At 37.8% G+C, this 27,532-nt stretch overlaps 1 protein-coding gene across 4 annotated transcripts in view; it reads left to right on the top strand.

Moving 5' to 3' along the window:
- Positions 1–3,202: 3,202 nt before the first annotated feature.
- Positions 3,203–27,532, top strand: part of RYK (receptor like tyrosine kinase) — a 37,337-nt gene continuing 13,007 nt past the window's right edge. Inside the window, exons 1-8 of one of the 4 annotated variants that reach the window (XM_070945576.1) lie at positions 3,203–3,601; positions 16,754–16,875; positions 18,086–18,185; positions 19,684–19,818; positions 20,734–20,790; positions 22,422–22,566; positions 25,125–25,225; positions 27,162–27,287. In XM_070945576.1, coding sequence (XP_070801677.1) covers positions 3,385–3,601; positions 16,754–16,875; positions 18,086–18,185; positions 19,684–19,818; positions 20,734–20,790; positions 22,422–22,566; positions 25,125–25,225; positions 27,162–27,287 — 1,003 coding nt within the window. In that variant the 5' untranslated portion in view covers positions 3,203–3,384. Of the gene's footprint in view, positions 3,602–16,753; positions 16,876–18,085; positions 18,186–19,683; positions 19,819–20,733; positions 20,791–22,421; positions 22,567–25,121; positions 25,228–27,154; positions 27,288–27,532 lie in introns of all 4 variants that reach the window. The other 3 variants (XM_070945574.1, XM_070945575.1, XM_070945573.1) reach the window with 3 other exon arrangements.

Below are 27,532 nucleotides of genomic sequence, written 5' to 3'. Positions count from 1 at the left end.
GGTCTGCAAACAAAATCCACAGTTCACTGAAAAGGTATTAGCTGACACTGAAGTAAATATCCACAATAAAGTATAGCTTATAGAAGAGTGAGCTGCATGAGAGAGTTGTCTAAAAGAAACTTTTTCTGCATATGAAAGTCATTATCTAAAGTATGCAAAGAAAACCTTGATAAGCTTGAAACTTTTGCAACAAAGTGCTTGGGACAGATAAATTTAAACTGAACTGTTCAGCCACAACAATATAATATACATTTAGAGGAAAAAAGGTTGAAACATTCGAAAAAATGAACACCTTGCCATCCTTTAAGTGATTAGGGTGCAAGCAGCCACCTCTTTTATGCTTTAGGAGGATATGGCCGCCTGTGGCACAAGAAGCACAGTATTATTATGGAAGTGAAAGACGGATTCAATTAACTATAGTATTAACATATCCTAAAAGCTAATCTCACATAGTCAGTGAAGGAACTTAAACTGAAAAAAAATTGGATATTTTAACAAGATAACTAAGCTCACCTCCAAATAAACTGTAAACTATCAGAAAAAAAGAAAGGCTTTGTACAGTCTTCACAGTTCTCAAAATTAAATATTATTGAAAATTTGTATGGGGAATCAACCATCTACAGTTAATAGGATGAAACCTAAGAATCTTTCTAAATTAGAAGAATTGTAAAAGAAAACATTTATAAAATAATAATAGAAGATTCATAAGTGGCCACAGGAAACCTTTGGAACCCATTATTTCTGTCAAAGGAGATTTTTACAAAGTTTTGACTGAAAGGATATCCAGACTTTTGTACCTGCCATATTTACTCGATCTCATGTGCTTTGTAGCATTAGAACTATTCTTTGACATCCTTACTGTTGTCTTTTTTAAAATAAAAATAATTCCTTGTTTGTTGCAGTCAGCCAGATATTCAGACTGGATTTGGCATTTTTAGCCACCCATTGAGCCCTTTAGGATCTGGGATAGGCAGATGTTGATGTTTTATGTTATTAGAACTATTGTTAAGTAGCCACAACCCAATATTTATTTATTTATTTTATTTGTGAAGAAGGTATTGGTAATAAGCATAAGCATGGATAGATACATAAAATAGGTACAAATAGAACATTAGGACAGGGACGGTAGGCACGCTGGTGCTCTTATGCACGCCCCTTACAGATTTTAGATGGAAAATTGTGACAATTAGGGCTAGAATTAAAACTATATACAATTTCTTCTTCTTCTTCTTTTTTTTTTTTACACATCATTCTAAGCCGGGGTGTGCAGATAAGAGCAACAAAGATGATTAGGGGATTTGAGGATAAAACATATAAAGAACGGTTGCTGGAAATGGATATGTCTAGTTTTATGAAAAGAAGGACTAGGGGTGACATGATAGCAGAGTTCCGATATCTCAGGGTTTGCCACAAAGAAGAAGGAGTCAAGCTATTCTCCAAAGCACCTGACGGTAGAACAAGAAGCAATGGGTGGAAATTAATCAAGGAGAGAAGCAACTTAGAACTAAGGAGAAATTTCCTGACAGTTAGAACAATTAATCAGTGGAACAACTTGCCTCCAGAAGTGGTAAATGCTCCAACACTGGAAGTTTTTAAGAAGAAATTAGATAACCATTTGTCTGAAATGCTTAGGGTTTCCTAAGCAAGTGGTTGGACTAGAAGACCTCTAAGGTCACTTCCAACTCTTGTTATTCTAAGAGTAAAATTATTAAATGCACGCAAGTAATCATTTTTTCAGTAATTTAATCTTCATGGCAGAATAAAACCCAATTTAGTTTTTATCTTAGCCTCACATTATTTACAGTGTGACAATCAATACACTATCAGTTCCAGTTGACCCAGAAGCATTCTTGGAAATAAAAAATTGTGGAGATTGGCACTTTCTTTTCATGTATATTATCTCACTTACATTACTTTTAATGAACACAGTGTAAAAGAAAAACAAAACAGCAAAAGGGAATCTGATTGGTACAAGATGCTACAGGAGGGGTGTCAAACTCGCTTCGTCATGGCAGCATCACATGACATATTGGGACTTTTTTCCCTTCACTAAACCGGGCGTGGCTGTGGGCCACAGGCCGTGAATTTGACAGCCCTGAGCTACAGAGACATTTCTGATCTTGCGCTATTTCTTTGAGCTTTTCTATGCTGTCGGCTTTGATGGTGTCCAACGAGTGTTCTTTGACAGCCTGTTTTCCTTTTACTGCTTACTCTTCCAAACATAATTACTTTCTCCAGTGAATTCCCCCACGGCATGGCCAAAGTGAGGCATGATTTCATGATTTTACCTTCTAGTAGTTACATGTCTGGTGCTCCAATACTAACTATGCAATGCCACCATTATAAAGCAGTATTTCTCAACCTTGGCAGCTTTAAGATTTATGGGGTTTCAATTCCCAGAATTCTCCAACCCTGTTCTTGCATAAAAAAAACAAACATATAGTATATATGTAACAGTATGAACTGTTACAATATAAAAACACTTTCATTTCTTTTTACTTTCAGCAGGCATTGGCTGGAATAAACAGATAGGTCATGCTATTACTGAATTCACACAGCTTTGAAATCATGGTTTAGTAAATGGTAACTGAGTTTAGATATCAATTTTCAAGCAATTGTGGTCAGAGGACAGCCCACTACAGGAACACTAAACAATCTACAAAATAACTTATTATCAGGGGAGAAATCCAGCAGGTTCTGGAGATCCAGTAGCGGAAATTTTGAGCAGTTTGGAGAACCAGTATTGGAAATTTTGAATAGTTCTGAGAACCGGCAAATACCACCTCTGGCTGGCCCGAGAGTGGGGTGGAAATGGAGATTTTGCAATATCCTTCTCCCAGTAGTGAGGAGGGAATGAGGAATTAGTAGTATCCTTTCCCGTGCCACGCCCACCAAACCACACCATGCCCACCAAGCCACGCCCACAGAACCGGTAGTAAAAAAATTGGATTTCGCCCCTGGTTATTATGCTCAATAAATTGTGGGAGTGATAACAAGTGAGGTCCGAGTGCCAGATTCTGGGAAGGACACTACTGCGCTTTAGAAATTTGACAAAAGGTAAAGGAAGGCGACACCTCCCGCTACGCCTGAAAAGAACTATCCATGTTTATGTTAAGGTTCTTTCGCGCAGGCGCGAAGAAGAGGCCGCGGGAAAGAGAAATGCGCATGCGGAGAGAGCCGGGCCTTGCCTGTCCTCGTCGGATGTGCTGGCTCCTCGGCCGGAGGGGCGGGTCAAGGGAGCGCGAGAGCGCGCGCGGGGAAAGGAGCTCATGAACCCGGCCCGGAGGGCGCGAGCGCGCGTGGCCGGACCATGAACGGTCGTCGAGTGTGAGGCCTCGGGCCGGGACCCGGTTCCCCTTCTCCGTGGGGAACCGGGGGCAAGCGATGGTGCGGGGCAGCCGGCGGGATGGAAGCTACGACGTTGCCGCTGAGACGCGGCTCGTCCGCCGCCACGGTTCCCGCCTGTTGCCGCTGCTGTTGCTACTGCTGTTCCCTCCCGCGAGCTCCGAAAGCCAGAAGGGCCCGCTTCAGGCACCCGTTGCAGCCACGGGACCGGGCCTCAGTGTTTATATGAGTCAAGAAGAGGTCCTGCGCCTTATCGGTGAGTGAGAGGCAGTTGTGCACTCACTCCTGGCTCGCGTGCGCGCTCCCGTGTGTTTGTGTGTGAGTGAGAGAAAGGGATTCTGACGCGTAATCAGAGTCTCTTTCTTTGGTTAGGGGTGGTTTTGTCTTTTGGCGAGGAGAGAAGGGAGCGGGCCCGCCGTCAAAGCGCTCAGACCGTGTGGGAGCCTGGTGGGTTAAATGGCGGGTGTTCCTCCTAGATAGGCGTCGGGATTGTTCCTCTTCCTCCGGCCGGGCTATCTCTCCCATCGCCTGGCCCCTCGTTCCTTGTTGGGCCTTGCTGCGTTCGTGCAACTTAACCAGCTTTGTGCCGTGAGCACGCCCGCCTGGGATGGGATTTCGGGGTGGAAACAAACGCAGCACGTAAGAGGAGGAAAAGTGCCCGTTTTAGGTTTAGCTTTGCCTTTTGATGGTCACTTAAAGGTGCTGCTCCGAGCACTTTCCAAATTCTGTCTTCGTCAACAGCCGGCTGGGATTGTTTTCCCCCGATTTTGCCATCCAAGCAAAGTCACCGTGAAGTTGAGAGCAGTCCTACCCCAAATCCAAGACTTTACTTTGCAAATTATGATTTCATTTTGTAGAAACAAATGCCTTTGACAAGAAATGATTTCTGTTTCCTATGGATAGGATGATGTTTTTATAGTTCCTTCAGACGAAATAATTTAGAGCAGAAGTTAAATTTCCATCTTGAATAGTTTAACTGCTTCAGAAACAAAATTGTTATCTTTATAGGTATAGCATAGGTACCTAATTGTTTCATTTGTGGATTCTGTGTGGAGAATAAGTGGAAGGTAAGCCTCCATAGTTAAAGCACTTGGGTTTTCACAATTTTATCTAATTAATTTGCCATTTAAATTGGCAGAGCATCATTTTTTGTAAACAGGACAACCTTCATTTTGAATAAACACTAAGTGTTTATTGGTGGCAAAAGGTAGCTAAGCTCCCTCTGACCCTGCATAAAACATGAAAAGAATAGTTACACCATAGACATGTAATGGGAGGGAGTTGAGTTTGTGTTAATGCTGAGGACTGAAATTTGTTACTTGGCAAAGCCAATGCAGTGCAATTAAAATAGATATTGGGTAAATGAGAATAGACCCCATTTGACATCCATTATGATGGAGATAGAATCAGCAAGGAAACCATAAGTATCATGCTTTATTCTATATAAGTATTGTTCCAAAGTAGTATCACAGCAAGTAGCAATCAATAGAGGTTGCCCCTAGTTTCTTCCACAATCTTTTTCTTGGGATTTATCAAATTGTGTCTTATAAATGATGAAAGCAGCATAAAGAGATCCTTATGGCAAATATGATACCTTAGTGAGATAGAGAATGATGCTGTAATTAAAGGTGGATGGCCAGGTTTAAAACTTGTTTATTTTCCTTAAGGAAGGGATTTGTTATATAGGTGCTTAATATATAGTTCACTAACTTTGCTTAGAATATACATTGGTTGGTAGTTGAATGGATTAGATTTTTCACCTTTTGAAAATACAGGGGGTATTTGAGAATGAGAATCTTTTTAGCAGCTGTATTGTTGGTCTGCATTTGTAAATAAGTGTAATAAAAGAGAAGCACTTTTTTTCCTGAACAGTACTGTTGGAAAATTAACCAAAAGTTGAATTCTAAAATTTTGTGCTCTTATTTAATAATCTAGATTACAATCAGTATAAATTTTTAATCTGAATTTCTTCCTATGTAACAGAGAGGAAGAGAGAGAGAGAATGTGTTATGTATCACTTGAGTTGATTGGATAGCTGAAATAAATTAATAAGTTGTCTGACATTTTGCAATTCTCCCATTTTATTGCAAAATCTTGTGTCAGATATTTGAGCTTTTCTTTTGGTCCCCTCACCCAATAACATTGATTAGGCATGACAAATGATAGTAACTCTTTATCTTAGTCATCAGGTATGTTATAAATAAAGTAATAAATGATAATTTGAATCTTCCTTATAGAGCAAACATAATTCAAAGTTTCTTAGTTCAGGCATAAATACAACATTGGTTAATTTTTGTAAACTACTTTCAGCGATTAGTTGAATAAACTGATAAACTATGGTTTGTAGTCTGTTCAAACAACACACTAAACCAAATCAATGCCATAATACGCCTAATGCAAAACGTTTTTTCCTGGACCACAGAAAATTGGTTATGCTGCCTATAGAAATCTGTAAGTTCTGAATTAACATCTGAAAGACACACAATTGTCTATCCTTCACTTGGCATTAAATGTCTGAATAAAATAGTGGATGTTTATTTCCTGTTGGTTTTTATAATTTCTTTTCTCAACTAAGCTTACATGAAGTTGGAAACAATGTAATATTTGACAAAAAGAACTACAAAGTCCAATTTCATCATAAACAGTCATGCTGAAATTCATTTAAACACCAGTATATCTCACAGATCTGATAGAAACCAGAGCTTATCACACTACATGTGGAACTACATGCATGCATACATATATGCTAATGATGCTGTTCTCTTTTATGGCAAGCTGTGTTATGTGTAGCACAGAAAAAGAGGAGCAAATTAAAGGAAAGAGAAAGAAAAAAATGAAATACATTTAAGGCTAATTTACACCAACTCATAATAATACCTGTCTGTACTTTTTTTCCCTTGCAAACCTTTTTTGCTTTCATCATATCCATATACTGATTCATGTTTTGCATGCTATTGTTCAAACTTAGCTCCTCTCTTTTTGGATGCCTCATTAATTCAGCATAAGCATTACTTTTTCAGACTTCCCCATCTCCCAAGAAATTCGCTCTTCCTTCATATATTTATTTTGCAATTCATTCCTATTTCATTCTTTCTATATGACCCAACTCATTGTTTGTATTGGTCATTTTTTAAATACTCAGTCTGAGCATTCATTAATTCATTCACTTTCAGTATACAGATAGTCAACAACCACTAGTATATCTACCGGTCAAAGTTACGGTGGTGATGAGAGTAGTGGTTACAATCAGTCCAATGCTTCCACAGTCACATGATCACAATTTGGGCATTTTGTGGTCAACTGATTGTGATTGCCAACATTGGTTTTGGCTATCCATAAGTAAAGGGAATCTGGTAGGGAAGGTTGCAAATTGCCGCAATAAGTCTTCCTCATCCACAAATTATTGCCTACCTCCTCTGTGTTCATGCCTTGCCTTACACAACTTTGTGCATCTACCCTAGACTCACTGTTCTTTGGCCACTTGCACACATTCCTTAGCCACCCACACACCTTCTCCCAGTTGGCAGCAGCCATCCCAAGCCGCATTGCCATTAGGCTGTGCTTCCCCAACCATCTACATATCTTCTCTTTCTCTCTCTTCCATTTACTTGCCAGCCTGCTTTTAAATGATCCATAACTTAAAACTTCCCGATGGCTCCTCCACTGACTTTGGTTGTTGGAAGCCAGCAGGAAGTTGTGAGGAGGTGCTCACTTAATGACCTGCTTTCTCACTTAAAAGGGGCAGTCAGGATCACAGGGATTGCCATCACTAAATGATGCAGTCATGTGACATCACCTTTTAGGACTGCATCACTTTACAAGAGACATTCTGGTCCTGATTTCTGTCATAACTTGAGCACCTGTAAATACACTTCTTGCAACAACTGCCCTCAAGTAAAAAATAATTTTAGTAACTTGTCACCATCTCTAGCTATAACATAATCACTCTTTTCCCTATGATTCATTTTTATGTTTAAAAAAATCCATAAACTTTTCAATTGTTCCTTGTTAGCAAAAGTTCAGCAAAGGAAACCAAATATAACTATTTTCCTGCTTTAGCCTTGATCAAATAAACCAACTTTTTAAAATTTTCCTAATTTTTAACATCCTCAGTTTTAATCCTTTCAGAAACAACCCCATAGCTCGGGTGGGCAACTGTGGCCCTTTTATAACCTGTGGACTTCAACTCCCAGAATTCCTGAGACATCCAAGCTGGCTGCCATAGCTAATTTTCTATTTATCTCATTTTGTAATTCAAAAGTTTAACAAATTTCTTTTACATATCCAGTAAATAACATTTGTCCTTTTATTCATCCCTTCAAAAGAAATTCTTCAAGACCTTAGCAAAATTCTTTTGTATGTCCAATATGAAAAAAATTCCAAATCTAATTCCTGCTTCAATAGATGTACATCTTTAGAAAATAAATTATCCATCAATTCAATTTGTGTGCCCATATTCTTTTCCATATAGGTAATCTTCAATTTACGGCTGGTTGTTTAATCATTGTTCAAAGTTACAATGGCCTTGGAAAAGGTGCTTTACAGCACATAAATTTTTTTTGGCCATTGTAAAATATAGCACTATGCCACCCTCCTGCAGTCATTTGACTGCATTTTGGATGCTTGATAACTGGCTCGCATTTACTACCAATTGCCAAGTGACTTGCGATCATGTGATCGCAAGTTTCAATCTATTCTGCCAGCTTTCCCAGAAAATCAATGGAGATTTCAGCTCCATTTATGCAGCTGAACAAAGGAATTCTCCTCCATGCATAGAAGGGAGGGTTAATTCTACAGGGAGCTGCAGGATACTGCAATATTAAAGATTTCAGCTCTGTTTCTGCATCATCATGAAGGATCCCCCCCCCCATGCATGGAAAATCTTTGGCAGGTTGCAGGAACCAAGCTGAAATTGTGAAGATTTCTGCATCATTTCTACAGCTGAAATCCGTTTCCAGGCTGCATAAAAGTTTGAGCCCGAAAGAGCTGCTTGCTGGGACGATTTTAGTTCCACACAGAGTTGAAATCGTTTGGCAGGCATTCCACCTAAAAATCTAGGAGGTTGTTTAACAACCAGAACCAGGAATGCCAGGATTGCAGTTGTTGAGCGAAACAGTCACATGAAGATCTTGTTTAATGACTGCTTCACTCAACAATGAAGATTTTGTTCCCAATTGTGATTGGAAGTCGACGACTATCTGCATCATTGCTTACCATAATTAAATTCCTCCTCAAAGTAATTTCAAAATTTTCCATTGCAGCTTATTCTTGATCTGTAACTTCATTGTAACATGCTTTTGTCCATTTTATGAAGGTTTTTTATTTTTTCACAAAGATTGGCAAAAAAAAATGTGCAATAATTTCTGTTATAGAATTCTGCTTTTTTTTTTCTTTATTCTCTAACTCTCTTTAGTGCCTCAGCCTTCAAGGTCCCCTTATCATAAAAAAGCCAAAACATTTTCTCATAAGAAAATTTGCTTTAATTAAATCAAAGGCATAATTCCAAATCAATCTAAACCCTTAATCCATTGTTAACTTTCTAAAATCTATATTCTGAGCATCCCTTTTTTGTATAATTCAAAAACTTATATATTGCAAAGTTTTTTATGGAGGTGGAGGGAACCCCCCCAATGAATACAGAAAACCCTTGCCAATTGAAAGTGCCTTAATCTCTCCAACAGAACATTTTTTTAAAAAAAATCTGAAAAGTGATTAAGTAATGAGGCTTGGCTGATGTTAATGTTAGTAGAAGGCTGCATTGTAGGGGTGAGTTTGGGGAAATCCCAATTCCCATTCATTATAAGCTGCCTGCAGAATAGCACTTTCTGCTGTGTACTCACAAGGAGCATATGACTGGAATCTTATGAATGATTTCAATGGTCTCTCCTTCCTCCTGAGAGATTTTGCTGTTCTGGATTCTGTATCCAGTTGTGATTTACTCAGTCCTGCAAAACTGCAAGGTATCAGCTCTCCATGGTTCTCACTGAAAGTCAAGGAATCCACTTGATCTTCTGGCAAATTATTTGGGTTGTTAGCTAATACAGTAACATACCATTGCCTGCTTGTAATAGTAAGATAGTGATGTTGCAAGTCATCACATGTCTCATGTCATTAATTGATGTCAACTCTTAGTGATCACACAGGTGGACCTTCTCTAAAATAATCTCTTCCATCTTTGCCCTTCAGTATTCCCATGGTGCCTTCTGGCTACTGTGAATGAGTCTATCTGCCTTTCTTCTGCCATCCTTTCATTTTTGTTCCACTTTTCCAAGTATTATAGACTTCTCAAGAGACCTACTGTATTTTTCCATGTATAAGACACTACTTTTTCTTTAAAATATTTACTTGAAAATGGAGGGCATCTTATACACAGGAGGCAGAAGCAGAGAGGAGAAGGCCACACATGCCTGATGAGCCTCTATCTTATATGCAGCTCTATCATTCCTCTCTATAATAGTTGTTTCCTGTATCACATTGCCACTCTAGGTTTCATCTCTATTGTTCCTGTGATGCATTTCCTGTTCTTCTTGAATTATTCAACTCTAACAGGCTCCAGCTGGTCCAGAATGCGGCCACGCTGGTGGTTATGGGAGCGACATGGCACTCCCATGTGACCTCCCCCTCCTGTGCGAGCTGCACTGGCTCCCGGTGGTCTTCCGGGTGCGCTTCAAGGTTCTGGTTACCACCTTTAGAGCGCTCCATGGCTTAGGACCGGGGTATTTACGAGACTGCCTTCTGCCACCAGTAGCCTCTCACCGACCAGTACGCTCCCATAGAGAGGGGCTCCTCAGGGTGCCGTCAGCCAAACAGTGTCGACTGGCGGCCCCCAGGGGGAGAGCCTTCTCTGTGGGGGCACCCATTATCTGGAACGAGCTCCCCCCGGAGATACGGAGGATCCCGAATCTACGTGCTTTCCGCCGTGCTATCAAAACATTTCTATTTCAGCAGGCCGGCCTGGCCTAACCTCTCTTTTAAATTCTTTTTTAAAAATTTTTAAATTTTAAACTTGTCTTATGAATTTGGGATGTTTTAAATTTTAAATTTTTCGGGCCAATTACTTAATTGTATTTTAATGGTTTTTTTAACATTTATATTATATGTATTTTATTTGGCTGTTCACCGCCCTGAGTCCTTCGGAACTAGGACGGTATACAAATTCAATAAATAAAATAAAATAAAATAACAAGATGGCTTTTGCACAGTGATGGCTTGTAATGTGCTTACTACAAGAAACTACATGAAACGTGGTGGCGTCTTACAGACAGAAAAATATGGTATATGTTTGTATAGCATATTCATAATGGGCAAATTTCAGATTTGTGCCTCAAATTAGAATTCTCAATTTTTTCTGTGTTAAATTTGTTTGCCTTCTTCTCTATCCATGATCTTTTCAGGAATCCTCTCCATTCATAATCGTAAACACTCTATTATTCTGCTTCAAAATCCCAAGTTTTGCTTCCATAGATTGTGACAGGAAAAGCTACTGCCTGCATAATTTTCATCTTTGTAGTATAAACATGGCATGGTACTTATTTTTTTCAAGGTATTAATTTCTACTCAATCAATACTACCCGTGACATATTTCTTGAGTGTTGGTTCTTTAGTGTTAATAATTGACTCTAAAACTGCCCACTACTATAATAACTTAATTGTCAGTTCTGTCACTAGGTGCTGTAACTGCCATTAGTTTGGGCTTTATATTTACTCTTGGTCCCATTTTTTTCACTATGCTTATTGACTTAAATAATATGAGTTTCCAAATCATTTGAATTTTCAGCTCCCAGGGTAGTGTCATCAGCAAGGTGCAGGTTATTGATTTTTTTCCCCTCCAGGTTTAAATTTATGTTCATCTTCTTCCAATCCAAGCTCCCTCTCTATATTTATAGCACTGTAGGTTGAATGAGTAAATAATCTTTGTGCACCCCTCTTCTGACCTGGAGCAAGCCTGTTTTGTCATGTTCCATATGGCTTCTTCTTATAGGCTGGTCATAAGGATAGTGAGTTGTTAAAGGATTCTTGTTTTCCTAAGGGTCAACACAACTGAAGTCTTTCTATGATCAATAAAACTGAATTGATATATCTAAAGATATAATTTTGGTTTTCTTAATTAACCAAAACATTTCAGCAATATTTCTTAGCTTTTAGTTTTCTGGCAAAAAATGCAGTCACCCTCCCTCCCTTGTATTCTGACAGCATATCTGCCCTATACACTGCTGACCTTCACCATTTTCTTGTTCCCAATTTTTTTTATTTTTTTTTTATTTTTTTTTTGCTTTAATTTATATGCCGCCCTTCTCCGGAGACTTAGGGCGGCTTACAGTGCATTAAGCAATAGCCTTCATACTTTCGTATATTTATACAAAGTCAGCTTATTGCCCCCACAATCTGGGTCCTCATTTCACCTATCTTTGAAAGGATGGAAGGCTGAATCAACCTTAAACCTGGTGAGATTTGAACTTGCAGTAATTGCAAGCAGCAGATGTTAATAACAGTGCTTTAGCTCACTGTACTACAGGCTCTTACCATTGCTGATGAAGTGTGGCCAGGCTGGGTGCTATGGGCGGGAAAAAGCAAATTGCAATCCCAGGACTTCAGTTTACCAAAAAACATCTTTGTATGGCACCTCTGGGCTGGATTGGGGAGTGATTTTTGTGCTGCGAAAAAAATAAAATGTAGTCCTGTTGTGCATTGTATATTTTGGAATCTGGTCTCCCAATTCTCATAGACTCAAGGTCTTATAGTGTGCTGCTTCATTATCTGTGGCATTACATTGTAACAGAACTCCTCAGATATCAATATCCTGTTATTTATTCATAAATTCATTAAACAGTTTTATTCTCCATAGTGGTGGAGATAGCATCCAGGAATGGGGTGATCTCGTCTGTTCAGTTGATTAGACTGAGTCTGTCAAAGTTGTAATGCCACACCTCTGTTGCTAGGGCTTCCCAGCTTTTGACTCAGTCCTTCAGCCTGGACAGACGTATCGAAGGTTTCTCTTCTGACAACAATTATTCCTGAATGCTTCTTCATTACTGAAAAGGATTATTCTTGGATGTTTATTCAACTCTAACAACCGTGAGTTAACCAGCAGACTCCCATTCATGGTAGAGTTGCTGGGAGTTCCTCAACGGCGAGGGCTTCGGCTCAAGCCGTTGGAAGGGCCTCTCAGCTGTCAGGCTACTGACAGTCTCCTATCATTTGGCCATCTTGCCATCCATTGACCTGCAGGTGCTCCGGATTGGCTGTGGAGTCTCGCACTCCCAATTACAGCAGAGAGAGCCAGACAGAGGAGCTCCACGCTCCCATTTGTCAGCAGGGAAGCGAGCTTGGAGGAGTTTTGTGCACTCAAATCGGGCGAGTCGAGCGGCCATTTCAAAAAACAGTGTTGAAAGACGCTTCTAAAAGGGCCCTATGGATTCAGCCATAAAACACCTACTGGACATTCGAGCTATCCAGAGGGTCCCAGAGGCAGGGGTTCTACTCAATTCTCTTTGATGTTCCCAAGACCTCGGGAGGGTGGAGAGCTATTCTTGACCTCAAACGACTGAAGCGCCATCTTGTATATCGGTAGTCACGTCATTTGATTCTTGGGCGCATGAGACAGGGTGACTTCCTCACCTCAATTGATTTAACGGAGGCCTATCTGCATATTCTGATTCTGCCCTTGCATTGGAAATTCCTTAGATTTCACTATGCAGGCACTCACTATCAATATAGGGCTTTACCATTTGGTCTCTCATCAGTGCCTAGGGCATTTACTAAAGTGCTAGTCGCCTTGGTGGCTCATCTCAGGGCCATACCCGTGCGTTTACAGTGTTACCTGGATGACATTTTAATCCAGTCCTCCTCTATCCATCAATCAAGAGAGGATCTCCAGGCAACCGTTCAGACACTTAGACACCACGGGTTCTCTATTAATATAGAGAAGAGCCACTTGACTCCTTCAACCCACCTGCTCCATCTGGGAGCGGTTATAAATTCCATTGAAGGCAGGGTGTATCTGTCCCAAGAGTGACAGGACAGTCTCAGAGACCTAGCACATAGGATCCAATGAGAGTGCAAAGTGCCCTTAGCCCTGCTCTCGAAGTTCCTGGGCAAGATCGTATCCAGAATTTCCATCACACCATGGGCATGCCTACACTCCAGAGACCTTTAATGGTTTCTTCTACCTTTCCAGAGAACAGGCAGGAGCAGCTTGCCAGCCAGGGTCCAGGTTCCCAGGGAGGTTCTTTGTTCCTTCAACTGGTAGAGGTTAACAGCCACCTCAAAAGGATGCCTCTTCTGAGAATCCTAACGCCTAGTTGTAACAATGTACACCAGCCTCCTCGGTTAGGGGGCGCACTTCCAATTGCAGATAGCTCAGGGCCGGTGGAACCAAGTGGACCAGAAACAGAACATCAGTTGGTTAGTGCTGTGGGTTCTCCATCTGGCCCTTAGTCATTTTCAGCAGTCGGTCTCAGGCAAGAACATTCTAGTGATAACCAACAATATGGCCACAAAGGTGCAAATAAACCGACAGTGGGGCACCAGATCCAGGTCCCTCATTCTGGAGGCCATATGGCTGGGTCTTTGGGCAGGGAGACATCTGTGGTCTATAACTGTGGAACATATCTCCGGGGTGTCCCTACATGCAGGCGGACTGGCTGAGCAGAACAGCCATCAACCACGCAGAGTGGCGCCTACACCAGTCCCTCTTCCGGGAACTGACGGACCGTTTGGGCATCCTGGAGGTGGACTTGTTTGCCACCCCAGAAAATTCACAGCTCTGAGATTCTACTCCAGATTCCCAACTCGGGGCGGAGTGAGTCGATGCTCTCCTCAGCCCGTGGCCTCCAGGACTTCTCTATGCCTTCTCTCCTCTTCCCCTTCTTCCAAGGGTGATCTAGAAGGTCTTGGAGGAGAAGGCAGAAGTCCTGCTCCTGGCCCCACATTGGCCCAGGAGATCTTGGTTTGCTGACCTCGTGAATCTCTCAGTTATTCCACCCTGGAGGATCCCTCAGGGCGTGATCTCACTCAGCCAGAGGGCATTGGTCCACCCGGACCCACAGTGGCTCCAACTGACTGCCTGATTCTTGAGTGGAGTGCTCTGAGAGGGGACAGTTTTTCCTCCAGGGTCATCAAGACTATTCAGGCCTCTCAGAGACCTTCCGCCGAGCACATATATTCTACCACTTGGAAGGCTTTTTGTAACTGGTGTATCAAGTTGGGTGTCTCTCCAGTAGAGGTATCAATAGCCCAGATCCTGGAATTCTTCCAGGAGGGACTAGATAAAGGACTATCGCCCAACATCATCCGGAGGCAGATGGCAGTCCTGACTTCAGTATTAACTTGTGGATCGCTGGAGTCACTCACCCAGCATCCCACAATCCGAAGATTTATTAGGGGTGTGACTAATCTATGTCCCCCGGTAGTGCACAGGTACCTTACCTGGGACCTGTCCAAGGTATTGAAATCCCTCACTGGGGCCCTATATGAACCCTTACGCTCTGCTAGCCTGCGCCACCTCTCCTGTAAGGTGGCGTTTTTGGTGGCTATTACATCAGCCTGAACTAGCTGCTCTTATCAGTAAGGAGAGACCTGTGCGTTTTTCACTCAGATCGTGTAATTTTGTGATTGGACCCCTCCTCCATACCCAAGGTGAACACTTGGCTCCACAGGGCGCAGGAACTGATATTACCCAACTTCTGTCCTAACTTAGTCCACCCTTTAGAAAAGAGGCGGCACACCTTGGACATGAGGAGGGCCCTCTGCATATGTGTTAAGAGGACTGCCAACCTGAGGAAAACGGAGGCACTGTTTATTTCCTTCCAACCAGCTTCCTTAGGTAACAAGGTCACACCTTTCACAGTTGGTCAGTGGCTTAGGTTAACTATCGCCAAGGCATATGAGCTATAGTCCCTTCCTAGATCCACGTGACTGACAGTGCACTCAACCTGTAGCACGGTTACAACAGCGGCGTGGGCAACACAGGCCTCTCTAGAAGAGGTCTGCAGAACTTGGTCTTCGCCTTCTCCATTTGTTAAGCATTATAAGTTGGATATATTCACCTCGGTGGAGGCAGCATTTGGTTGCCAGGTCCTTCAACGTGTCCATACGGATGGGGAGACATCTGACCAGACTTTAGCCCACCCATAGAGCAACAGACAGCCGGCTTTGGTATGTCCCATTCCTGGATGCTGTCTCCACCACTATGGAGAAGGGGTGTTGGTCTTACCTGATATGCTCCTTCTTGGGTGGAGATAGCATCCAGCCCCACCCTGAGGACGGTCTGGTCCTCAGTCAGCAAGGAAGATCTGCGATATCAACACCTCGAGTCTGTCAGCTGGAAATCCCTAAGCAACAGAGGCGTGGCATTACAACTTTGACAGACTCAGTCCAATCAACTGAACAGACAAGATCAACCCATTCCTGGATGCTATCTCCATCCAACGAGAAGGAGCTTATCAGGTAAGACCATCGCCCCTTCTCTGTTTTATTCACTATTCACTATTGAATGATTCTATTGAATAAGTAGAATATGCCATGCATGTTTTACTTCACATGTTACTCTCAGAATATTCAATAATTTCAATTCTATATCCGTACAAAACATTTCATAATTCAAACATATACATTTTATTTCTCCAAAACAACAATGGTACAGTAAACTTTTTCATGTCAATACATTTCTTGAGGAGGAAGAAATCACAGTTTAAAACTATTTTAATATGTGATTTCTATATTTCTGCCAAGAAAACATTATTGGAGTGCATATTTACTTATTTTATATCCTACTTTTTTGTCAGGAGTTTAAGACATTTGGTACATTACTCTTCCAGTGTTTCTTCTCAGCAGGAACACTGTGGGATATGCTAAACTGAGAGAGATAATAAATGTCTTAAAATCAGTTGGGTGAGCTTCCATGAATCCTATGCTATTCTATCAGGTCTAGGCTATTCCAACACTTAAGCTCAGTTCAAAAGAAACTTTCTAATATCTGCTTTCAGTTTTGCCTTATGTTTAATCTCTCCTGCCATACACCTTAAATTATATTTGGCGGGGGGGTGGGGGTGGACAGTGTATAAGGTTGAGATAGAACAAAAACATGTAATTTATAGTATAATATCTTAGTATTTGCCACCAAGAAGGAAATATGCTGTATGAATCAGGGCAACATCTGCAAAAAAAGGTTTGATGGAGAACAAAGCTACTTTATCACTTAAGACTGAAGAAGGGTGACAATATAATTATTACCTTCTACAATGATAACAATGTTTCTCAGAAATGCCAATATATGTATGTTTTGTAGTGTTTTATTAGCATTAAACATTAGCTTGTTTCTCCTGAAAAAGTACAGCAGTAAGTTTTTTCTTGAACTGATTCTGCAACTTTGTTTTCAGCCTTCTTCTATCATTTTAAAAATATTTAGGTATTGATGCAGAACTTTATTATGTGAGGAATGACCTTATCAATCACTTCGCTTTGTCATTTAATCTACAAGTACCAGTAGAGACAAACAGCCTTCATTTCACTTGGCATGCGAAGTCTAAGGTAAGCAAAAGCTATTTTTTTTCAGGTTGCAAAAGAATTGATTGTAGCTGTAATTATTTGTAAAAAAAATCACTGTAAATTTATAAAACCTGCTATCCTGATTCGTTCAGTGTCAGAGGACATTTTTATTCATCTTAGGTTATTTTGTCTGAACTGAGGGTTTCAGCATGAATCATGTCTAATTATAAAACTGGATACACTTGGAATACTGCATCCAGTTTTGGTCGCCATGATGTAAAAAAGATGTTGAGACTCTAGAAAGAGTGCAGAGAAGAGCAACAAAGATGATTAGGGGTCTGGAGGGTAAAACATACAAAAGAACAGTTGCTGGAATTGGATATATCTGGTTTAATGAAAAAGGACATGATAGCAGTGTTCCAATATCTCAGGGGTTGCCACAGGAAGTCGAGCTATTCGCCAAAGTACCTGAGGGCAGGACAAGAAGCAATGGATGGAAACTAATCAAGGAGAGAAAAAACCTAGAACTAAGAAGAAATTTCCTACAGTTAGAACAATTAATCAGTGGAACAACTTGCCCCCAGAAGTTTTTAAGAAGAGATTAGACAACAAAATGATATAGGGTTTCCAGCCTGAGCAGGGGATTGTACTAGAAGACCTTCCAACTCTGTTATTCTATTCTACAACCCCATATAGGAATAATAGAGTTCTTTTGTGAATTTACGAACTTTAAATTATTCCAGATGGAAATCTGTGCTGGTACATACCTAGTATGTATAAATGTATTCAATTCAATGTTGGTGAACTATGTAGATGACAATTCAAATAACATCCATTCCATTATGAGTGAAATAATGAGTGCAATATGTCATATTTCTTGGTTTTTGCTTTTGATATTTCCGTATAATTCAAAGATAAAATATTTCACTGCTATTCCAGCATTTATATTTTACACCTAGTTTAATAAAGCAAAAAGCATTAAATATATAAACATTAGACACATTTATGGAGAAATGAATGTGTATATTTTTCTATATGAAATAATTTTCTATTCATTCTCTTTGATTATTCTTGCTTTCATAGTATAAAAGTGACTTACAAAGCATTATTTCATTTTTTATCTAAATCTCTCCCTCAGATATGATGTGCCACCTAGTAAACATGTTTTTTTAACCGTGTAACTGTAACTTGAAACAGATAATCTTTTGTTGAACATATTTTTAGTTTGATATCTTTCTGCATATTATTACAGATTGAATATAAACTGGGATTTCAAGTAGATAATCTGTTGGCTATGGATATGCCGCAGGTAAATATTTCTGAACAAGGAGAAGTTCCTCGAACTTTATCAGGTGAGTGCATTTTCATTAGATTTGGCACACAACAGAATATTCAAATACAGTTAACTGTTTACTTTGATGGATGGACAGCTAGTTCCTTGGAGAGCAGAAATAAGAGTATAACCTAGTCTGGTTGATCAGAGTAGTGTGAAAGTGTTCATAAATTTAATAGCAAACCAGAGAGATAGACTTGGTGACCTACACAACAGATATATACATGTGTGTGTGAATATATGAAATATATATATATGAGGTGAATTCTGTAGAATTTCTTAGTTTTGGGTGGAGTTGAAAAGCAATAACCCAGACTCAGTCATTGTATTAGAGCATTTCTTGCCTCTTATCTTGTTTTAGGAAATTTTACTTCCAATTTTTCACCCTTTATCCATCTTCATATGCAAAATATAATTTTAACATGTTCTGTTTATAAATCCATTGATATTTTATGCCAATTTACCCACATTTTGTTCTTGAGTTATTATTTCTAATTGGATTCTTTTTACTATGTGTTGCATTTAATTAGTTGTATCTTCAACTACTTAATTTTTATTTTTTCTGAATAATAATGAAATAATAATGAATATAATATTTCATTCTGAATGGTAGAAAACTATTATTTACTTCTTATTTTAGTCATCTTTGAGTCACCAAATATTGTTACTCCTGCATCTCGGATGAATAATAATCAAGGAAATCTGTTACCTCTTTTCCATTGTGCTTTGATTTTATTGATTGATCAATGAAAAAAATTACATTGCTATCCAGCTCACACAGGGTGACTCTGAATGGCTTAAAAATTAAAAATATATTATAAAGCCCCTAAACACACCCCCATTCCCCACCCCCACAGTGGCAACAGAGATATCAAACTAGCCATTCGATCAGCTCCATATCAACCTGGTTGTCCAGGCCTACTGACAGAACCATGTTTTCAGGATGTTCCAGAAAAGTATTAAGAAGAGGACAAATTCTATTTCCACAATAATTATATTCCATAGGAAGGAGCCACCACAAATAAGACCTTTTTTCTTGATCCCAGTAGATGTTCTTCCATAGGAAGTAGATGTACTTCTTATTAGTATCGTAATAGAATGCGGCCAGGAATTCCTCAGTTTCTTTCTCCAATAAGAAAGAGGATCAAATAGGTTATCTGAGTAAAACCAAAATCTCTGGGTCCTTCTGCTCGATATTGACTAAGGGAGTGCCATCTTTTTTCGTAGTTGTAGAGTATGATTGGTTAAAGAAAAATGTTGCCAGATTTTGCTGCTGTGTAATCAAGCTGTTTGAGTTTATCATGTTAATTAGACTACGGTGGCTCACTCACTGGAATAAGTAAATAACAGATTGAAGATGCATATAATATATGTGATTTGGAATTAAATTAAGGACAATGAAAGAGTTGTGCTTGCTTTCTAAATTATACTTATATTAGATTTTTAAATTATAGCAAAGTGTTGAAGATATTTAAAACAATAAGATTAACCATTTTGTTTTATCTTTGTATTTACAGTGTTTCGGATGGAACTGTCTTGTACTGGCAAGTTAGACTTTGATGTTACAGTACTAATGCAACTCAACATGACAGTTAATACTTCTAAAAATATCACAGTATTAAATTTCAAACGGAGGAAAATGTGTCATAAAAGTAAGTTATGGCTTTTTTGGTTTTTTATTTTGCAAGAAATAAATTGCATACTTTTCATAGAATCTTCTCCATTGGAAAGCTCTTTGTCACTGCACCTCCTCTTTTATATTCATCACTTTAAAGTGCAGAAAAAAATGAGTTTGTAGATTTTGCCTCTAAAATAGATAGCTATTATGGTAGAAATAGGGTATTGAGAACAACAGAATTATGTGCTTGTGAGAGAGAAATAATTTAGATTTTCAATAGCAATATGTCAATATTAATAAACTAACAGAAATAATAATGCAATGCAATGCAATAGTAACCGATAACTATAGTGAAATTGTAAATTGTCTTTTTATCATTGTTTTCAATTTCCTGCTAGATAATACCTACTAATCTATTTTAATATGTTTCAATATTATGTAAAGAATATGTTTTATTGATTACAGCAGTTTCACAAAACTTTTTTTCCAATAATTTACATTTTTAGGTATATGAAAAAAATCAGGATTTGAATGCAGAATATGAATTGAATTTAGAAAGTTTAATATTATATTCCCTTGAAATATGTTGGACAAATTCATTCAACTATTTATCTCTTTCTTTCCTGGGATCATAATACAGTCCTCAATTTAATTTTAGTTTATGTTTCTTCCTGTTCCCTATGAAATAGTTATATTTATATGAGGGTATTTTGTTAATAATATATATCAAACCGGCTGCATAAATTGTAATTCCCTTGTTACTGGAGGTTTGGAGGCAACGGTACTTCCTCTGTAGGCCGTGGATTGAGTAGAATTTTTTAAATAACCAAACTTTCAAAGCTTTGTGTTTCTGTTGGTGCTTGGGTAACCTCTTTTTAAAATTCTCTTCTAATAAAAGAATTTATAAGAAAACTTATCTAAAATGCTCTTTTTCTCCTCTTATCTTTAGAACTTGATTTAGAAGTAAAGCTGCCAATATCAGACAAAAATAACACTAAAGCCATTTGTAAGTAAATGTTTATACACAGTGATGTGGATTTTTGCTCCTTATTTTAATTCATGTTATGATTTGCATGAGGAGGATCAGTGATCATATATGTATATACACATATACATACATACATACACGCACATACATACACACATACATACACATATATATTTACCTGCTCATATAGAAATCCAAAACTACATTCTTCTCAAAGTTCTGTTGAATTAAGAAAATTTGCTCAAACCTTCAAACCTTTTTTTCATTCCTGTTATTCATTTAAAGATCCTAAGTTACGTAGTATTTGGACACTATATTGGGCGCTAAGTGTCAGCAGCAAGAAATCAGGTGCCAGGATAAAGTTCAAAAGCACTTCGTGTTTATTTCATGCTACCTATTCTCAAGAATCTGACCTACTAATGGTCGAGGCAAAATTGGTGCCAGATAAGAGTCAACAGCTTTCAAATGGAGGCTGAGGTTACATCCCATACTTACTTATGGGTGCCTAGGGACTCCAAATTGATGAATATTTGACCTCCTCAGCTTTGTCATCTCCTACACTAAGAATATTAATCAAATTAGCAGTTTATGCTTGAGCATTATCAATATAATGAAGTAAAATACTAAGACAGTAAAATCCTGGGCCAGTGCCTACTTGAGTGTGCCTATTGGTAAATCTGGTTATTCCACCTAATTCAGCAATGGACTGTTTTGAATGAAGATCAGAATCTGGCAGACACAGACTTTTATATGCCACAAGAACTGCGTTGTCACAGCTGAGCAGCCACATAAATTAAATAAATAAAATATATTGTCTCAATTTACTTTTACATTATGAATGCCTTTACTATTTTATAGATATTTGGAAAGGGGGTCTTTATTTCATGCTGTTTTTGATTGTTAGCCACCGAGTCTTCATGAATGGATGGTATAGATCAGGGGTATCAAACTCAAGGCCCAGGGGCTGGATGCGGCCCACGGGGTACTTAGATCTGGCCCATGGGGCCACCCTAGAAACAGCGAAGCATCAGCCCGCAGTGCTTCTGCCAGTGAAAACAGCTCAGGAGGGCCGCATGTGTTCCCCTGAGTTCCTTTTTCGCCAGCAGAGAGCTTAGGAGGGCATCGCAGCCGAAAACGAAGCTCGGAAGCTCATTTTCCCTGGCAGAGTACTTGGGCCACCATGGGTGCCCCCAACACGAGTAATGTCAAGATGGCCATGCCCATCCTGGCCACACCCACCCTCGCCCAGCAGTCAAACACAACCCTGATGTGGCCCTCAAGGAAATCGAGTTTGACACCCTTGGTATAGATCCATACAAGAATAAACAAATAAGCAGTTCCAATGTTAATATTATTAAGTTCTTGCCAAGTTGTTTTTATAGTAACCAATTCAGTAGTCTGTATATTAAATTTTACTATCAGTTACTTTTATACATAAATAATTTTATATTTGTTATGTACTGGATACAACCAAATTTAAATCTGGCATAAATGCACTTTTAAAATTTAAAGTTCTGCAAATAAAAATTTGATCCCTAAATAACATAATAATGCTGCATAACATATTTTTTTCTTGAGCTAAGATCTGTCAAATACCATGTGCATTTAATTTTCACTAATTCTTTGCTGAATTCTATGTTCAATTTCAGTTGATCCTGTAAATGCAGCTCCTACCACTTCTACACGTGTGTTTTATATCAGTGTAGGAGTTTGCTGTGCGGTCATATTCCTGGTAGCAATAATACTAGCTGTTTTGCATCTTCACAGTATGAAAAGAATAGAATTAGAAGACAGGTAAAAGGAACTTACATTTTCTTTCAGTTTTCATATAAGAAGATTATAATAGAGGGGATTATTTGTTATGAAAAAATAGCCAATATGTTTGGATAAAGCTGACATGACAATATTGAATTGTTTAATTTTCCTAAAATTCTTACATGAAGCATGGAAACTTTAGTTACATTAAGTAGTGATTGCACATTAAGCAAAACATTTTCTGATGCAACCAAATAGCACCTGAACCATGATATAAGATATATTGTGCTTCTGAAACCATTGCTTTCATGTAATCAACTGATAAAGCATGTTACATAATTAATTATTTTAATGTACTATTAATTTCATGCTAAAATATAAACACTTAATTATAACATTTTATGCCTTATGCAGCCAATTTTCCTTTTTTCTTTTGCTGTATTTGAATCATTTATAAAACATATTTGGATACGATTTTGGGACATCTTCTGCAAACAAATGTGTTATAGAGGCAATGCAAGATTATTTTTAGTAGTTATAACTGAGTACTAAATTGGTATAGTAAACTACATCATATATTCAGTTCCATATGAAATGCCTGACATTGAAATGGAGGTTATTTTTCTTTCCCAATTTTAAAAAGTCTATTCACAGATGTTAAATTTGAATTTAAAAAACCCCAAGAGTCTTAAAAATGATATATCAGTGTGTCAGACTACCTGTGATATAACTAAAGAATAACTAGATATGATGTTGGGAAAGAAAGAAATATATCACAAATACTTTACAATTCAATACCCTGTTTCCCCGAAAATAGGACATCCCCTGATAATAAGCCCGATCGGGCTTTTGAGCACATGCGCTAAAATAAGCCCCTTCCCCCAAAAATAAGCCCTCCCCGAAAATATTTAAACACCTTCACAGCCTGTCCCCGCCATTTCCTCTGGTTAGGGTTAGGGAGACAAAGCGGGAAATCAGGTAAGACGGCAAGAGGAGCCCCGTCTTGCTCCACGTGCCCCAAAATAATAAGACCCCCAAAAACAAGGCCAAGCACTTATTTTGGGGTTCAAAAAAATATAAGACAGGGTCTTATTTTTGGGAAAACACGGTAATTCTTATCACAGTGAGATTTTCAAATTCGACTCAGCTTTGCACAAAGTTAGGAGAGAAGCCTAGAACATGTTTTGTCTGTGGAAGGCTGATCCAATTTTAAAAAGCAAATATGATTACCTGTGGCAGCCATTCTCAAATTATCCAGCTTTGTGCCTCTGATTTTCCTTCAAAGAGATGAGAAATATGCCAATAATGAGAGAGATGCCGAAGTTTTTTTAAATGTTTTTAATTGTATTTTAGTGGTTGAGTTTAGTGGTTGAGTTAGGTTGATTGTTTAACATTGTATTTTAATTATGTATGTTACCAACAGTCACATGCATGAGAGAGATAGCTATAAAAATTAAATAAAGTAATAGGGTAGGCTTAAAATTGCAACATATAACTTATTTATTATATGCATATACTGCCAAAATTATATGCTTGCTGTTAGTTCACAAAGTGGATGAAGCATCTACATGAAACAGTAATAAAAATATATACAGGTATACACAACACTTTCCTATAGTGTTCATATTGGTTGTGTTTCTTCTAATTGTCAAGACTCATACTCTGTGATGGTGTCTGTTATTTTGCCTTTGCTATAATTAGTGCATAACAGATGAAATTATTAGCACAATAATAATTGAACAAAGTAATCTTGAAGGTACCCTAGCAACAAACCATTTATGGTTTTATAAGTTATAATTAGGAAATTATATTCATAAATCTATTGATAAACAACTAAGGAGAAATATAATATGTCAGTGACATCTTCTGCAAGTTAGCAAATGGATCATGTATTAGAAGGTAGCTCCTAATAGAATAAAGCTTTCAGCTTTTTTCGTTTCAGTAATGACTGCATTGAAGGAAATGGACAATACGGATATGTGCATAATAGTAAAATAGATATGAAATATGCTATTGTCTCTACCCTTCATAGCTTTTGTAGTTTTGTAGAAAACTTAAAAAGTAGTATTCATTCGGAATATTTCAAAAACCTTATGTTTCATATGCTACAGAAACATTGTTTCTGTATTTGGAGCATCAGCAATTCTTTTGTAGTCTTTTGTTATGGATATCATAGGCCAAGTTCCTAAATTTTGTTTTTCTTTAGCTTATCTGGTTTGAAAAGGAAAGCATAGCTAATATTGAATATAAATATGCAAATGTGGACACTATCACTGCCATTATACTACAAATTGTATTTGTTCTTTTAGAAAAAGATATACAGGGGTTAAAGTTTGATTTATTTTAAATTATATTCCTTGGAAATACTGCTGGATGGCTTTTTTCTATTTCCTAGCTTGATTGAGGTTGCTTAAGTCTTTTAATATCATTGATGGAATGCAAACTACATTTTGTAGTCTTTAGACTAGAAGTGCAAAAGTAATTTAGAAAAGTTGAAATTATGTTATATCCACAGAAAACTGAAGAAGATAATGTTTGAAACTTGATGTGAAAGTTTTAGAAACAATAATGTATTTTGTGTTTGTTTTCCAAAGCAGCATTAGTAATAGCAGTAGTTCTCAAGGTTTATCCCAGCCTTCAACTCAAACAACCCAGTATCTGAGAGCTGACACACCTAATAATGCTACACCAATTACCAGTAAGTGTTTATCTAATTACAGGTTTTGCATTGTGCATTAGTCTTTTATGTAGTCTTTTACTCCCAGAGTTCCCCAACTATCATATCCATTGTTCAGAATTTAGGGAATTGAAATTCATATAACTGGAAATCAGCCAAGGTTGAAGAAAACTGTAGTGTTACTGATCGTTTCAAAAAATTAAATTTCTGTTGACAAAGAGTTAAAGTAAAGGTGAGATAAAAACAGTTAATTTTGCCCTTAAATTTTCAGGGCTACAAGAAAACAAAGATGCACATATAATTAAAAAAAAACTTTCTTAAATTAAGGATTCAATCCATCATTTTGAGAAACCAATTTTATTGCATTTTCAACAATAAAACTTCAGAAGGTATAGCTGTTTTATTACCTAGTATAATGTTAACCCTATTTTTTTAACTTTGAATGTAGGCAGGCAAAGCAGTGCAGTGAAGTTTTGTCACGAACATAGATTTATCATACCATTATAGACAGACATCAAAAGAGCTAAATGTTTGGATTATTCATTGTCCTTGTGCCACTGAATTCAAGCAGTTATTTATTGGCATAATTAATCATAATTAGTAATATGCTTATATTCACAAGAAAGTAAACATGACTATTCTCAAGAAAACTTAAGTGGACTAGCATTTCAATAAATACTTTAAAATTTGCTTAAGTGGTATATAAACCATGGTTTGCATATTGTTAGGCATATTGTTTTATATATCAATCAAGGACAAAAAACCCCATTAAAGCTATGTCCTGAGATTTTTATTATAGTTTCTGACTATTTAGGTCAGATTGTTTTGCCTCTAAGTTAAAGGCTAATATAAAGGAGTTACAGAAAAAGAATACATCACATACTAGTTTTATAGTTTCTATGGTACAGAAGCTAAATAATATGACAGAAGTCAGCAATTATACTGTATGTCTTGTGCTAATATCCGAATTCCAGTATTAACTCTGGATACATTAGTTGTTTTATGTCTTTTTTGACATTGCTGTCTCAGAAGTCGTGTGTAAACTAACTCTTTTTTTAAATATGCTAGTTCTTTGAAATGACTATAATTATTTTGTCTGCGACTGAATCAGTTAATCCTGTCAGGCTGTAAGGTAGAATATAGTTCATTTTGCTTGAATGATCACAGTTTCTTAAAATAAAGGATGGCTATTTAATTATCAAAGCTCTTTTAACTAGTAGGAGGAATTGAGGGCTTCCATCAACATATCCTGCCTACCAAAGAGAATTTTCAACTAATTTACTGCTAAAAATATTTTTGAATATGCTTTACAATATACTTTAGCAGTCTCCCTAAATAAGCAATCTCTTTATGAAAACAATTGTTATGAATTCTAAGAGACTTTAATTTTTCAAAATCTATAGAGAAATAAAAGCTTTCATATAGCAGTACCATTTAAAGCCCAGAAGATGGCAGTGTGCCTGCTTTCTTGACTATTAAAATATTATAAGCTTCTGTAGTATTTAGTAATTAAATAAAAGGAAATTGTTTTTTTATCATGTAGAAAACATTAATTGGGTTGGGTTTGGCTTGGTATTGGTGTTTTTATCTTCTAGCGTTTTATATGTTGGGTTTTTAGTTTTACTCTGCGCAGAGTAATTTTTGAATCAAACAGTCTATAGCAGGGGCTGTCAAACTCCCGGCCCATGGGCCGGATGTGTCATGTACTGGCCACCCCCATACCTGATTTAGCAAAGGGGAAAAAAGTCGGCGTGAGTTTGATACCCCTGGTCTATAGGTTAAGTAAAATAAATGCATACTGTATTGTCCAGGAGCGGGTATTTTTCTTGCAGTATTAAAAATGAAATTTCTTTAAGTTGCAACATATTTTTGTCTCTAATTGTTTAATTAAACTTGCATTTCAAGTATTTACATTTGATATTTATATTGCTATTGTTTGGGTTTGCTGGTTCCTCAGGTTATCCTACTTTGCGGATAGAGAAGAATGACCTTAAAAGTGTAACTTTGATGGAAGCAAAAACTAAAGTGAAGGATATAGCAATCTCCAGAGAAAGGATAACACTAAAAGATGTTCTTCAGGAAGGTATTATTTAAGTGTTGCTCTTTTTTTCCCCATTTTTTCCTCCTTTTTCACAGTTTCTGTAAATTATTCAGCTAGATGTTGGTATTTTTAAGCAAAGAGTTAACCAAAATAAGAAACTGATTTTTATCTGAGGTTTTTGTTACAACTTGGTTAAACTTAGGTGCCTGGCACAATATGAAAAAAAATGGTCTTTTTTGATATAGAAAATAATCAAATTAAAAATAAACTGCCGTAGAGGAGCATAA

This window comes from Pituophis catenifer, unplaced genomic scaffold (genome assembly GCF_029215685.1).
Source record: "Pituophis catenifer annectens isolate HBS135680 unplaced genomic scaffold, rPitCat1.0.hap2 SCAF_6, whole genome shotgun sequence".
In the NCBI taxonomy this organism is placed as follows: domain Eukaryota; kingdom Metazoa; phylum Chordata; class Lepidosauria; order Squamata; family Colubridae; genus Pituophis; species Pituophis catenifer.
The sequence above is the reverse complement of the archived record's forward strand: the minus strand, read 5'-3'. Positions and strand labels throughout refer to the sequence as shown.